Source organism: Barbus barbus (genome assembly GCF_936440315.1).
Source record: "Barbus barbus genome assembly, chromosome: 20".
Classification (NCBI taxonomy): domain Eukaryota; kingdom Metazoa; phylum Chordata; class Actinopteri; order Cypriniformes; family Cyprinidae; genus Barbus; species Barbus barbus.
In genome coordinates, this window is record NC_136748.1 from 19,972,753 (window position 1) to 19,987,182 (window position 14,430).

At 41.3% G+C, this 14,430-nt stretch overlaps 1 protein-coding gene across 1 annotated transcript in view; it reads right to left on the reverse strand.

The window, feature by feature from the left end:
- Positions 1-14,430, reverse strand: part of LOC306885879 (tetratricopeptide repeat protein 27-like) — a 98,585-nt gene that overhangs the window by 13,580 nt on the left and 70,575 nt on the right. The window contains exons 12-15 of the mRNA XM_079442673.1: positions 11,958-12,080; positions 4,217-4,444; positions 2,774-2,872; positions 2,341-2,393 (exon numbers count right to left, since the gene is read on the reverse strand). Coding sequence (XP_079298799.1) covers positions 2,341-2,393; positions 2,774-2,872; positions 4,217-4,444; positions 11,958-12,080 — 503 coding nt within the window. The remainder of the gene's footprint in view (positions 1-2,340; positions 2,394-2,773; positions 2,873-4,216; positions 4,445-11,957; positions 12,081-14,430) is intronic.

Sequence of the window (14,430 nt, forward strand, 5' to 3'; positions counted from 1 at the left end):
TAAATCAACATATCCTACACTGATTCTACACAAATAAAAAAAGTCACCCAGGATGGGGACGACTTAAGATAAGATGTCAATCATTGACACAATTTTAGTGAATACGTGAAAAAGTGTGAAATAGCAAAAAGAAAGAAAGTTAAAAGAATGAAAGAGCAGAAGACAGAAAAATTATAATAAACTGAAAGAGCTAAAGGGTAAAATGAAAATAAAAAATATATATTTAGCTAAAGAATGAAATGGCAAAATAGCAAAACAAAGAGGGGAGGGTGAAAAAGAGCAAAATAACAGAGCAAAATAAATAAAAATAAATCAGAGCAAAAGAATGAGAGAGAGACAAACAAAAAGGGCCAAAGAGAATGAAAAACTGAAAGAGTGAAAGAAAGAAAGCAAAACATGGAAAGAGTGCACTCAGTGCAGGAAAAGAATGAGCTAAAGAAACAAAGTGATGGTGACGAAGCGAAATAGCTAATGTCAAAAAACGAAAGAGAAATAAGTGAAAGAGCCGAAGAAAAACAAAGCGAAGCAGTGAAAGATATCAACAAAGCAAAACAGAAAGAAAGTGAAAAACTTAAAGAAAGTGATAAAAATGGGAGAAAGCAAAAGAAAATAAGCAAAAAAGTAAAAGAAACAAATAATAAAGAGTGAAAGAACGAGCAAATGAAAGCAAAAGTGTATTGAAATACATTTTACAAGAAAATACAACTTCAGTCCTACTTCAAAATTTCATGTTAATTTAGCAAGATACAAAAATCAAACTACATTGAATCCACGGTGACTTGAGTCTTGTGAGAAACACTGTGTGTGGCACACAGACTGCTATCAGAGCATTCCAAATCATTCACTTACAGTATGAGGTTTCAGTTAGCACACTGCCGGTATAGACTGCAGACAGCAACACAGATCTCTAGGTTTTGGAACAGAGCTGATATTTTAATTTTTGTAAGCGCTGTCAACAAAAGGCTGTGACACAGGGATCGACATGGGTTTCCCTGTAACATCTAAAGCCTAGTTTCCTTTGAACACATGCAGGTGTGTCCACAATCTCTCCCACACACACACCTCCTCTGTTCTGGATGGTCCCTGTGAGCGTTAATCAGGTTTTAATAGAAGATTCCAAAGACTCATCTCAGGGATGAATGCACAGGGCTAATTGGACGAGGGGCAGAAGAGAAGAGCAAAATCATTCCCAGAATCCCTCAGGTACATGCCGTTACAGTGGTGTTCCAGGAAACATCTCCGGTACTCGCAGGAAATCAGCAAAAACCTCCAGTCATGTCAAGCAACAAATTGCTTTTAGCTTCCAAATCTGGTTAATATTGGCCGATTGGTAGTGGTGGCAAAGTGCTGGCTCCTGGGGTAGACACAGCAAGAGCCCGGAGGAGATTTATCTTTGCAATTACAGCTGCCAAAGTCATTCCTGCAGTAACTGAAAAGCAAGGAGGCCTCTGAGGGTCCCCAGCGGATGCAGGATGAAGGAAACACAGAAAAGCAGCATAAATCAGGTCAACTGGAACCTGAATAGGGGCTTATCTACTGTTTGTACATGGTGGCGATTTCAGAGAAAGATAAGTGTGTTTGAGCAATGCTGGCTATTATTTAGAAATTCACACATACGTCTAGTAGTCCATCACACTTCGTCACAGGATGGGAAAAAGATCAATAGAAGCAGTACAAATCTATTTACACTACCGTTAAAAAGTTTGGGGATATTTTTATAATGTTTTAAAAAGAAGTTTCTTAAGCTCACCAAGGCTGCATTTATTTGATCAAAAATAAAGAACAGTAAAATTGTGAAATATTAGAATTCTAATATTGTAATTTGTTCCTGTAATGGCAAAGCTGAATTTACAGTGTTGCACGACCCTTCAAATCATTCTGACACAGTATGTTGATTTGGTGTTCAAGAGAAAGTATAAAGCATTTATTTCAGATAGAAATCTTTTGTAACGTAAATAGTCTTTAACGTCACTTTTGGTCAATTTAATGCATCCTTATGGAGTTAATTTCCTTCCGAAAAAAAAATAAAAAAACTTATTAACCCTAAGCTTTTGAACAGCATTGTATGTAGAAAAAAAAAACAAATCTGACATGGCCAGCAAAAAAACTATTCAAAAATAGCCATGTATTCTGACAAAATACTGACATGCCATTTTCATCAGTGCCTGGCTTTTTGTAGGACATCCAAAGCATTGAAGGAAAGCTTAACTGGCTGCTTATTAGTGTCTTTCCTGCAAATACCACTGCCGAACAAAAAATTAAATGCTCTTATTGGATTAAAACACCAAACAAAGCTTCTTTGATGCAGCCTTTATTCTCAGTGCTTACACTCATACTCACTTCATTCTCAGTTTGATGTAGGCTGTGGAGAGGTTACTCCATGCTTCTGAATTCTGAATGGAGGAGAGTAATGATCAGAGTCAGGTCCATGGGTGAAAGCCATGTCAAAATAAACCATTATAAATAAGAAACCATACATGAACAGAATATTTCCTAACAGCTTGTTTACTCGTTTCCTGGATGGACTATTAAGCCTGCCGTTTGATTACATTTTAATTTTAAGTACACCATTAGGAGCACAAGAGGCTCCTGTACTACATAAAAGCAAGCAGAAGCCTGAAAGAACAAAAACAGGGAGGCGTTTGCAGACACAATCAATTGATTACAATAGACATAAACCAGATATGACAGCACAGTTACTGAATAACTAAGCATAAGCCCTTTCTTTATGGTCACATGACACTGATCTCCTTACAAGGACCGCGTGACTTACATCTGGTTCCAGTCCAACGCATCTCTGAAAAGCTTTGGCAGCCCCTTCGTAGCCTTCCAGTGCAAAATATGCACAGCCCAGGGAGAACCACACACCCAACTGAGGGGATAAAAGACAGAAGAGAGTGAGAACGATGGAGTATTACTGACGAGGAAAAAAAAATTAATGAGACTTCAAGTGCTTCACTCGTCTTTTAAAGGTCTTATTTGGCTCCTAAAAATTAATGATGTCTTTTGAACCCATGAACCTCAAGGAGTCTGTCTCTTCAATGTTTTAAATCATCGGTTTCTTCTCCCGAGTGCTTATCTTTGCATCTCTCTGGCCCTCGTTCTGTCCTTACTTTCAGTCTAGGCCTGAAGGCAGTATTAGCTCCGCCAGGCCCTGCGGCAGCACTGCAAGGCGGTGTTAAAGATCCCGCTAGGGTCATCAATGAGCCCCTCAGGAAAATTACTCTGTCTTATTGCTGCCTGTGCTTCTGCATTATGGATGAAGGGAGGAATGAAGAATGAGTAAGGGAAGAAAAAAAGAAAAGGAAAAAAAAAAGCACGCTGTGCACTTTTTTTGGTTCTGTGGTGGATGAACCTGATGCCACTCATCCACACACTGCGGTCTTTCTTTTTTTTCTACTTCAGTGTTTCTCATGTTCTCTGTCAGCACTCTGCCAATCTTCTCTATACAGTACATTCATCCTTTTGATCTTCTAGAGCTTGTGTATGTGTGGTCAACGAAGAGACTAAGGGGTCGTTCACACTGAACGTGTTATTGCATTCCACTTGCCTTTCCATTATTTTTCAACATAAAGATGATTGATATGTTTGACTGTGGACGTGTCCGGTTCCAATTACACTGTTTACAACTGCACTCTTGTTTCTATATAAAAGTATATTGCGTTGCACAGAAGCTCCAGCAACTTTTATTGCCCTGTTCATATAAAATGAAATTTTATTTACAGATATCATGTGAATTTCATGGCTATTTATTGTATTAAATAACAGTTGACCATTATTGTAGAAGCACCATAAAAATACTGAATCAAATTACTATTAATGTTAAAATGTTTTCATAATTCATTAATACTCAAACTACAGCCATTTTCTTACCCTCGTCTATCTAAAATAAAAAGCTAGGCTATTTACAAATATCACGTGTGAACTTATTGAATATTTTTTTTTATTGTGAAGTAGACTGTGACTGTAATTAGACATTTAAATGATATTGGATGTAAAAAGTTTTTTAAACTTGAATGATTAGTAAAAGCTATTTTTATTCATGATGTAACAGTTGTGCCATCATTCGGATCTCAAGTCAAAGGAAACATTGTATTAACAAAACTTTACAGCTGAATCATTTCAGTAAAAAAGGGGTATGGGTTTTTAACGTCTACCAGCATTTACAGGACACTTGTTTAAGGACTATAAAGCTATGCACAAGTGCACGTCATACCTGCATGGCATTGATTTGCAGTGAGCGTTCGAAACATTCCACGCACTGTTGGAATTCTTTGTGGCGCAGGTGATGCAGAGCTTTGGACCTTTGGGCGCGTGCACTGCGGTGTTTGGAGAGCTCCCATGCTTGGTCATAATACTGGGGATCCTTTAGCACGTCACCTAACAGACAGTAAAGCGATGGCGTCTCCTTTTTCTCCAGCTCACGCCTCAAGATCTCCTCCGCCTGAGAGAAAAAAAAAAAAGTACCGCCAGATTAAAACAAACTTTGACAGATTTAATCCTCATATTGGAAAAAATGCACATGGCCTGAAGTATGTGGATACCTCCTTCTAATTATTGGGTTTGTCTAGGTCCCTTAATTCCAGTTAATATGCCACTTCATATAAAAACATTCTAGGGAATTATGTGCTGAAACTTCGTTACGGTAGGGTCTTTTTTAATCCTGAATGACACGCAAAGAAGCTTTTACTCAATCTTTGCTTGAAAGAACTGGACTGTCCTGCACAAAGCTAGACCTGAACCCCACTGAACATCTTTGGGATTAATTGGATCATTCAGATAATTGTGTCCGAATAGGAGCAACTTAATCTACTGTAAAATCTTTACAGAAGACCAAATCTTGATTAATGCCAATGGTTTCGAAATTGGGTGTAGTGTTTGAATGTCCACATATTTTTGGCCTTATAGTGCACAGTAGGGATTAAACTAATGATATACAGTAAGTATGTTGTTGCATTCTTTTTATAGGATTAAAAACCACATTACTAAAACAATTCCTAAAGAAAAAAGGATTAAGGGCACAAAATCAATGAAACCTAAATAAAAAACAAAATAAATAAATCTCATTTCGTATCATTTTTTGCTAAATCTGCAATATTTAAGTTATGTCTAAATATAGATTTCATAAGTGAATAGTATTTTCTAGCAATAAAAATTTAACAGACATCAAAATTTAGTAGACAAAAAAAGATCCCCAAAAAAATTTCAAACAAGAAACATCAGTTTTTGGTACAGAACAGAGAAGACAGGAAACTATTTTGGGAGAGGGGTTGAAAACAGGACTGTGTCAGACTTAAACCTGAATCTCCAAAATGTGAAAAGGATCAACATATCTTCAGTATGTATGGCTACAAACCATTGCGAACATGAGAACTTGACTTGGTAGGACTCACCAGTACTATGCTACAGCCATCAACAGCTTCTCCAAATGTATAAGCCATGAACTCTTTTTCTAAATCTAGCTGGGGAAAATTCAGCTACCATTAACACATACCCTTACAGTCACTGTGAATGTGGCTTCACTCTGAAATACGCTGGACGCTGGGCTATATTACAGTGCATCTCTCATCACCTCCTGCCCTTCCACCCCTGTTGGTACTCATGGGGACGGATGGATAAAGGGCTTTTTGCAAACGCTAAGAACTGAAGCCGTAGTGGGAGAGGGGGGGGGGGGGGGGGGGGGGGGGGGGGCGGCGGCAATAAAATTCACAGTGCTTGGCAAGCACTTCTATTTGGGTGCTTATTTATTTATTTTCGTGGGTACACAATTTGAGAAGTGGGAACAATATCTCTTCGTGCTCGACACAATAGTTAGATAAAAAAGAAAGCTCAAAACCTGACGGCCCAGACAGAGGATGAATAATCAATTTACTTGAGCAAAAAGGCTCATATTTCTGTTCTATAAGAACAACACTGATAAGACGAGGTAACACTGGAAAGAAAGAGAACCACATGATCTGACAGCACCTGAATGCTCCTTTGTTCCACGTGGCCATTAAAAACTGCACATTTCACATTGCCCACAAACAACAAGATGCCATTGTAGCCAGCAAAGGTTTGTGTAGCCCAGTCAGGCTGCAGTTTCCTCTGATGGATCTCATGACTGCCAATAACACAAATAGATGCTAATCAGGGGCAAGGTCATCAGTTTCACTGCTAATAACAGGTTGGAAATTTCAGAAAGGAAACTGAAAACTTCTGGTGCCAGAAAGTATGTTTACCATGGTAAATTATCTGGGCTTAGCTGCAAGAAACCCCTAATCCTTTAGTTAAAGTAGAAAATCTTTAGTTCTAATATAAAGTGTTTTGTCACCAACTGTTTTCTTAACTTGGGCTGATGATACACAGGGCAACTTTTTGAGCAATGTTGCCAGGCAACTTTAGTTAATGTTGCCGTCAACGGGCAACCATATAAGACACAGGGCCCATGACAGATCTAAACTATCCTGATAGAAATTACCCATTTTCAGTGGGATAGTGTCCAAGCAACATTGCTCAAAAAAAGTTGCCCGGTAAAACTGCTCAAAGTTGCCCCGTGTATCATCAGCCTTAGAATGACAAATGTTTTTAGGCACTTTCTATGAATAGGGAAAAACAAAGTTGGTGGTGGTGGGGGGACGGGTTTCAACAAAAGGTCATGAAAACGGTGGTTACGTATGTAACTGTGGTTCTGTGAATTCCAGATGACTGCCAGAGGCGGTGCTAAGCACTAGAGGATAATCGCTGCGCCAGCTAGATAGGTTGAGAAAAAATAAAAGTCATGTCATGACGTCGACCGAGATGCGACGATGCCCAGCCTCGGAATGCTTTCTCGCACATTCCAAATGACGAGGAACTCTGGCGGTCATCCGGAATTCACAACGTTCTGTTTCATTCCTCCTGACCGCCAGAGGCGGTGCTAAGCACTAGAGGATGACACATACCAACACAGTCATGAGGAATGCCACCCACCTGCAAACATCAGGGATCTTCCAGAAGGACTGCAGAACTCACATTGTGGGAAGCAGCCATGTTCACCTTGTAGAGCCGTGCAAAGGTACATGGAGAGGACCAGGTAGCAGCTGTACAGACTTCTGCCAAGGAAGAAATTCTAGAACAAGTGGCAAGTCTCAAACAGGAAAGGGAGTAGACGAACAGGTTTTAAACGTCTCGCTCACTTCAGAAAACTACATACAAGGTTATGAGATCCCAAGGATGCACCATCAACCGGGGCATGATGGCGCAAGGGGCAAGGGGGTGGTGATGGCGCAGTGGATAAGACAGATGCCTTTGGTGTGAGAGACCCGGGTTCGAATCCACTGAGAGACACCAATGTGTCCCTGAGCAAGACACTTAACCCCCTAGTTGCTCCAGAGGCGTGCGACCTCTGACATATATAGCAATTGTAAGTCGCTTTGGATAAAAGCGTCAGCTAAATGAATAAATGTAAATGTAAATGTAATGATAAGCAGATATGGCAGCAACATAAACCTTTAAAGTAGAAGCCGCCTTGTTGTCATCTAACAGATGCTGCAAAAAACTCAACACTTTCGGAACAGTACAACGAATTGGGTCAAATCCTTGATCCCCAAACCAAGAGGAGAAAATCCTCCACCGAGCAGTGTAAAGCTGTCATGTTGAAGGAGCCCTAGCCAATAGTGTTCAGTACCAATAGTTACAATCAGTTAACTGAGAAGTGGACCCACTGGCCAAACTCAAAGCTAAAGACGAGCTGGATCTGGGTGCCAAACACGGCCATTCAGCTGAGAAAGGAGGTACCGTCTGATGGGAAGCTGCCACGGTTCACCCTCTAACAGACTCAGAAGAAGAGGAAACCATGGTCTGGCTGGCCAACGAGGTGCCACTAAAAGCACCCTGTGTTTGGACAGGAATATTCGATGTAGGGTCTCCCATAGAAGTGGAAAAGGAGGGAACGTGTACAATAGGCAGTTCGGCCACTCGTGAGCTAATGCATCCTGTCCCGATGGGCTGGATGTCTTGGTCATCGCAAACCACCAGCGGCAATGCGTGGTTAGCTCTGAGGCAAATAGATCGACCTCTGCCCTGCCGAACTGTTGCCAAATCAGCTGCATCGCATCTGGGTGAAGCCTCCATTCGCCCGGAAGCAGTAGATCTCTGGACAGAGCATCTGCCACTTGATTGTCCAATCCTGGGAGATACATTGCCTTTAATGAAGCCAGTCGGCCTTGAGACCATCTGAGGATCTTGCTAGTTAGCTGTAAATAAGCAAGAGACCTGGTGCCCCCCTGGTGATTCAAATGAAAGACTGTCGACTTGTGGTCGGACCAGACAAGCACATGGCGACCTAACAGATGTGGTAGGAAGCGTTGTAGTGCTAGATACACTGCCTTCAGTTCTAGAACGTTGATATGTTCTAAGGCCTCCTTTGCTGACCAGTGACCACCAATCCCCCTCTGGTTCCATGTTGCCCCCATCCTGTTAGTGAAGCATCGGTTGTGATCACTTCTCGACGAGAAGGCACCACCCCTAGTGGAACTCCAGCTCTCAGAAACATTACCCGTTTCCAGGGTTTCAGTGCTCGGGCACAGGCAGGAGTGATAACAATCATGAGATAACGATGTCTCGTTGAGTTTAGCCCTAGGCTGTTGTTCCACCTCTGAAGAGGCCTGAGGTGTAGCAACCCTAAGGGAATCACAGATGTGGCAGCAGCCAACATCCCCATTAGTTGTAGAAGGACACCATAAGGTATCCTTGCTCCCATGCGGAAACTAGTCAGTAACTGAAAAATACTGTCTGTCCGAGCGCGAGACAGTGTAGCAGACATTGTGACAGAATTGAGCATTATTCCTATGAAGGTTATGGTCTACTCTGGAACCAGATGACTTGTGTCGTTCACAGTAAGGCCCAGTTTCTGTATGTGCTCCAGAACAATCTTGGTGTCGCGTAGAGCATGCACTCTTGTTGGGGGCGCAGAGAAGCCAATCATCTAAATAGGGCAGAATCCTCATGCCTTTGGACCGAAGAGGAGACAGGGCTGCACTCATGCATCTCGTAAAAACACGAGGAGCCAGAGATAGCCCGAATGGCAGGACTCTGAACTGATAGACCTGACCCTGAAAGCTGAATCTTAGGAATTTCATGTGGTGGAGAGCAATGGTAACATGGAAGTAAGCATCCGTTAAGTCTACACTCACAAACCAGTCTCCTTTCATCACAGATCGAAGAATGTCGACTGTGCGCAACATCCGAAAGGGAAGACGCTTCAGGAACACATTGAGGCGTCGCAGATCCAAAACTGGGCGAAAACCGCCATCTTTTTTTGGAACGAGGAAGTAAGTGGAGTAAAAACATTCTCTTTGTTTGACAAGGGGAACTTTCTCTATGGCTCCTTTCAACAACAGCGAATGAATTTATGGAAAGGGCCGTTAATCTGGTTGAATCTTTGACGACTGTCGGAAGAATTCCTGAAAACCTTGGAGGCCAGCGTCAGAACTGCAGACTGTATCCCTTGTTCAGAGTCGTCAGAACCCAGGGGTCGGATCTTGAATTTTCCCAGCAATGTAGGTGTTCTGCAGTGAAACGGCCGACTGCCAGCCCAGGAACTTCAGGGTTTCGGGTTTCTGCCCTTTGGACCTGTGGGTGGGGCACTGACGTGGCGGGGAAAAGGGTGGCGTGACTGAATCTCTTATGTAAAGATTTCTTCTTGGTCGGCGGAGCACCAGCAGCTGCTGATGAGCATGTCGTGGCGCTATACACGGTTGTGCGAGGCTAGCAGACGAGTTAGGATCTAGCTCTGCAAGACGCAGCTGTCTTTCTGACAGCAGCAGCATGGCACAATACAAAACACGGATCAGTCAACGCTTCTTTCAGATGCTGAATCCCTAAACATGACGGGCAGAGATCGTGTCCGTCATCGGGAAGAAGTGTGTTCGGGCACAGTTTACAACTTAGTGAAGAAACGGAGAAGTGAGCGCTGTGATCCATGACTCCGTCAAACACGTCCTCGGTAGCACCGTACGAACACAAACTGCGATAATGCGCACAAAAGAAAAACAGGCGTTAATAAAAATCTTCGGATAGAACCGAAAGATTGAAGTGAGAGAATCACACGTGGATACGTCAATGATAAATAGGTCAGCGGGGAACGCTACCTATGTGCGGTCGAAACCAGCTACCGGATAGTACCGTGAAGCACAAATGTGAAAATGTGTACTCACGTAATGAAGACAATCCAAATGATAGTCTTGATGATAGTGCAGAGCGCGCTGTCACAGCTTGGGAGGGGGAATCCTCGCGACTCAGGTAAACTGCACGCGACAACGCTAAACCAACGACCTATCATAAGCAAGAAAGCGAAAGAGGCTGGGCATCGAGCTGCTGTGGTTTATATCCTCGCATCTCGGTCGACGTCATGATGTGACTTATTTTTTCTTGAACTTGAGAAAACTATCTAGCTGGCACAGCGATTATCCTCTAGTGCTTAGCACCGCCTCTGGCGGTCAGGAGGAATGAAACAGAACATGCCTTTAGAAAATATTCACATTCAACCTCAGGAGATCAAGCTAAATATTATATGTGCTGCTTTATCTTTTATTCATTTCATATGAGATGTGAAATTTTTGTATCCCATTATCAAAATGTGGGATGTATCCAAAAACAGTTGTGACTCTGATTTGAGTGACTGTTGTTTTCTAGCAACAAAATTGAACAAACAATTTATAAAATAATTAAAAACTACAAACTTGTTGGTGCCAATAACCTAGTGGGCAGTGTGCCAACATATAACACCATTACATTGACCTTTCCCGATCCCCCCCCCCCCCCCCCTCTCTCCCACTTTGCTTCCTGTTTACTCTACACTGTCCTATCTTAATAAAGGCGAAATGCCAAAAAAATACAGATTAGATAAGTCAGCTAACAGTGGTCAATGCAAAATAATTGGATTTACTGTAGATACATTAATGGTATTGAAAAATAAAATGTAAAGCAATAATTATAAAAATATAAAGTAAAAATAGTGTAAAAGTATTCATGGAAAGAGCCTCCAAACAGAAAATTCCAACAGCAATCAACAACTACTCATGCAAGCTCGTGTGGGACAATAAATTGAACCCAAATCAAATAAACATCAGTACACATCCCTCGTGCTCTGAAGATGTTCCCTCATTAAACGAACACAAAATCTCACGGATTAAACCACCAGCAAAACTCAAAGCAAAGCACTTCTCCTCACTCCAGTCTTGCTGATTTGTGTATACGCCTTTTTCTCACCTCACTTTCTCTCTGCTTCACACATTTCACTGATTTTCTCATTTCTCTCCTTTCATATGAAGAATCATTCCCTTACACCCGTCTCGGTATTCTATCTTTTACTTTCTTTTTTTTAACACATGCCTGCAGTTTATGGCTTTAAACTTTAATATGAGTGCAGGGAAAGGTAGATACTACAGTGGAGTGGATGTCAGTACATTTTTATAATATTACAGCTCAGATTGGGGGTGATTGGCTGGTTTTATTGACCTCAGATGTACCCTATAATCTGATTGGTACACAAAATGGATGGTAACTTAATAAAGCTGTGAAATGGCTCCCAGAAATCTGCACTAACACACACAGCGAGAGAGAGAGAGACGTGTTGTTAGAGCATGCTGACAGGAGCTCATATAGAATGGAAAGAAGAAACAAGCAGGAGACAGAGGACAAAGGGAAGAGATGGATGTGGCAAGAGGAAAAGCAGCAATAAATCCCTCTTGAAAATCTTTAACAGAAGTCACTTTCTCTTATCCCAGCTTAATATTTAGAGACAACTATAAGCATGTCATTTGTAGGTTGATTTCCCTGAAGAGTAAGTACTGAGACTATCAAAACGACATTTGAACATACTGACCAGCCCGACACAGCAACACTGGCTCAACCATTGGCATTAATCTGGAGAAGGACTATTCGTTTAAACTAGTTTGAAGTATTCTTTAACAAAACACATGCGAGTAGCAAACCTTGCCGTGCTGTCCCATCCTCTCCAGGCAGACAACTGCATCCTCCCAGAGTTCCAGTCGTTCGTAGATTAGTAGCGCAGAACTTGTCAGGCCCAAATCAGTCAACAGACTCGCCAACTGCCTCTAAACACACACAGACACACAAACAGCAAGCCAAGATCAGTCAACATACGGCCCACCTGCCTCTAAATACACACAGTTTGTGGGAGGCACACTCCAAAAAATATATTTAGCATGTGGACACATTTAGCATGTGAAAATAAATGGAATGCGTTGTGATTTTCATTTCACTTTGGTTTATTTTGGCAATTCAGTTAAATTACAGATATCACCAGGGACTAATCCCATAAGCTGTTTTATTAGGGGGCAACAGCGGCAATTACTCCCTCCTTGCTTTTATTTTTTTTACATTATACTAATACACTATATTTATTTACCTTGAATGGGGTTCAAATCACAACACTGGATACATTAGAGATACATTTTACATATACAATTATGGAATGAAAAAAAAAAAAAGTAACAAGTTTGGAGTGACATTATGGGTGAATGACATTTTCATTTAAAGTTATGACATAATTGGACAGGTGTTTTAGACAAAACACCTTCAAACAATAAAATGAAAAAAAAAAAGTAATAAAAAATAAATACATTTAAATATAATTCTTCTATACTTCTGGAGGTCACCTACACTTCTCTACACCTTGCCAAGGATACACTTTCCCTCTCTCCCTCTCACAAGCACCATCTATCTCTCATATTCTGTCTTTTTTCTCTCTCACCCTCTTTCTGAAAGGATGCATTTCACGGATGGCCATCGATCACCCTTATGTCATGCTTCACAGGCAGCAACTATATATATACACATCTGTGCTATTAATGACCCTCGTCTGTCTATGATGAATGCTACTGGTTAAACGTGTTTACACTCTTTTCAACTCTTTCTGTCATTCACAGATCATTTAAGAACGGATGGATGAAGTGCCAAAAAGGATGAAGAGTCGCAAGCTGTGTCCACTGCAAGTCCATGTATTTTTGATAATAAACATACTGAGATGTGCACCGCCCCCAGTGGAGATCATCTACTGAAGTTTATGATGGCGATGTACAAAACTTCTGTATTTGTGGAGAGTAAACCCACTGAGCCGACGTCACTCTCAACCTCGGATATCAGCGAGACATTACAGACACGTAGCTGCGAGCGGTGCAGCGCCAGGAAATGCTCAATTCCTGCTCAATTTCTCCTTCACCTTTCGGTCCTATGACAATCCCTCCCACCTCCTCACCCGCTTTCAGTGGCATATCACGTCCCACAGGCATTATGGGTACCTATAAATCTAGATAAACACACCGGTGGGGCTGCCGGTGATCATGTGACCTATCAGCCAGGAGACAAAACGTGATGCTACTAACTAATAGAGAGAGAAACAGAAACACACAGCACACACAAACATTAGAGAGCGCACTCTGATCAATATAAATATGGTCTTATTTAAATTGTACTACACTATTTCTTTATATAGCCACATTAAACATATTTATTTAAAACTACAGAATAAACTAAGAAAACTATACACACACACATACACATTAGGAATGTAACGATACACGCATTCGTATTGAACAGTTCGGTACAAGGCTTTCGGTTCGGTACGCATTGCAAACCAAACGATTCGTTGGACTAATCCCATTACGTTTGGAAAATAAAAACTTAAAGTGTGGGAAATATCAGTACCACGGCGCTCAACGCAGCCCAAACGACATAACAGGCATCGTGCTGTCTGCCCCGCGATAACCTCCCCTTGCTGGGCTGCATCGAAAGAGATGATCTTGTATCGACGATAGCAGAGATAGTCAAAAACATCAATTATTGGCAATTTTAAGAGGATTTGGCATTTCCAATTAATGTAAGCCTGTTACAATCTTAATTTTATTAGGATTATTTTTATTATTATGAAGTTACTTTTATTATTAAATTAAAAGTACAATTAATTTGCCCCGCAAAAATTAACGCATAACTGACACGCTGCGAGGATAAGATTAGGCTATTTTTTTTTTTTTAAAACAGGTCTATTAGGTTATCTACAATGAATTATAGTCCTATAATTAAAATATTAGCACTGCAGTCATCATTAAAAATCAATGAAATAAAGCTTATTTCAAGCATTGACTTTCAAAAACAACCTGTTTAACACCAAATACGTTTTTTTTCCTCAGTATGTACGGGCCACAAGAGAAATATAAGGTAAATATAAATGAAAACAGCCAAGTCTAAAGTCGTGACGTATTGTCAAGTATGGTGACCCATACTCGAAATTGGTGCTCTGCGTTTAACCCATCCAAGTGCACACACAACAGTGAGTAGTGAACAAATGCACACACACACACACACACACACACACACACACACCGTGAACACACACCCGGAGCAGTGGGCAGCCATGCTGCAGCGCCCGGGGAGCAGTTGGGGGTT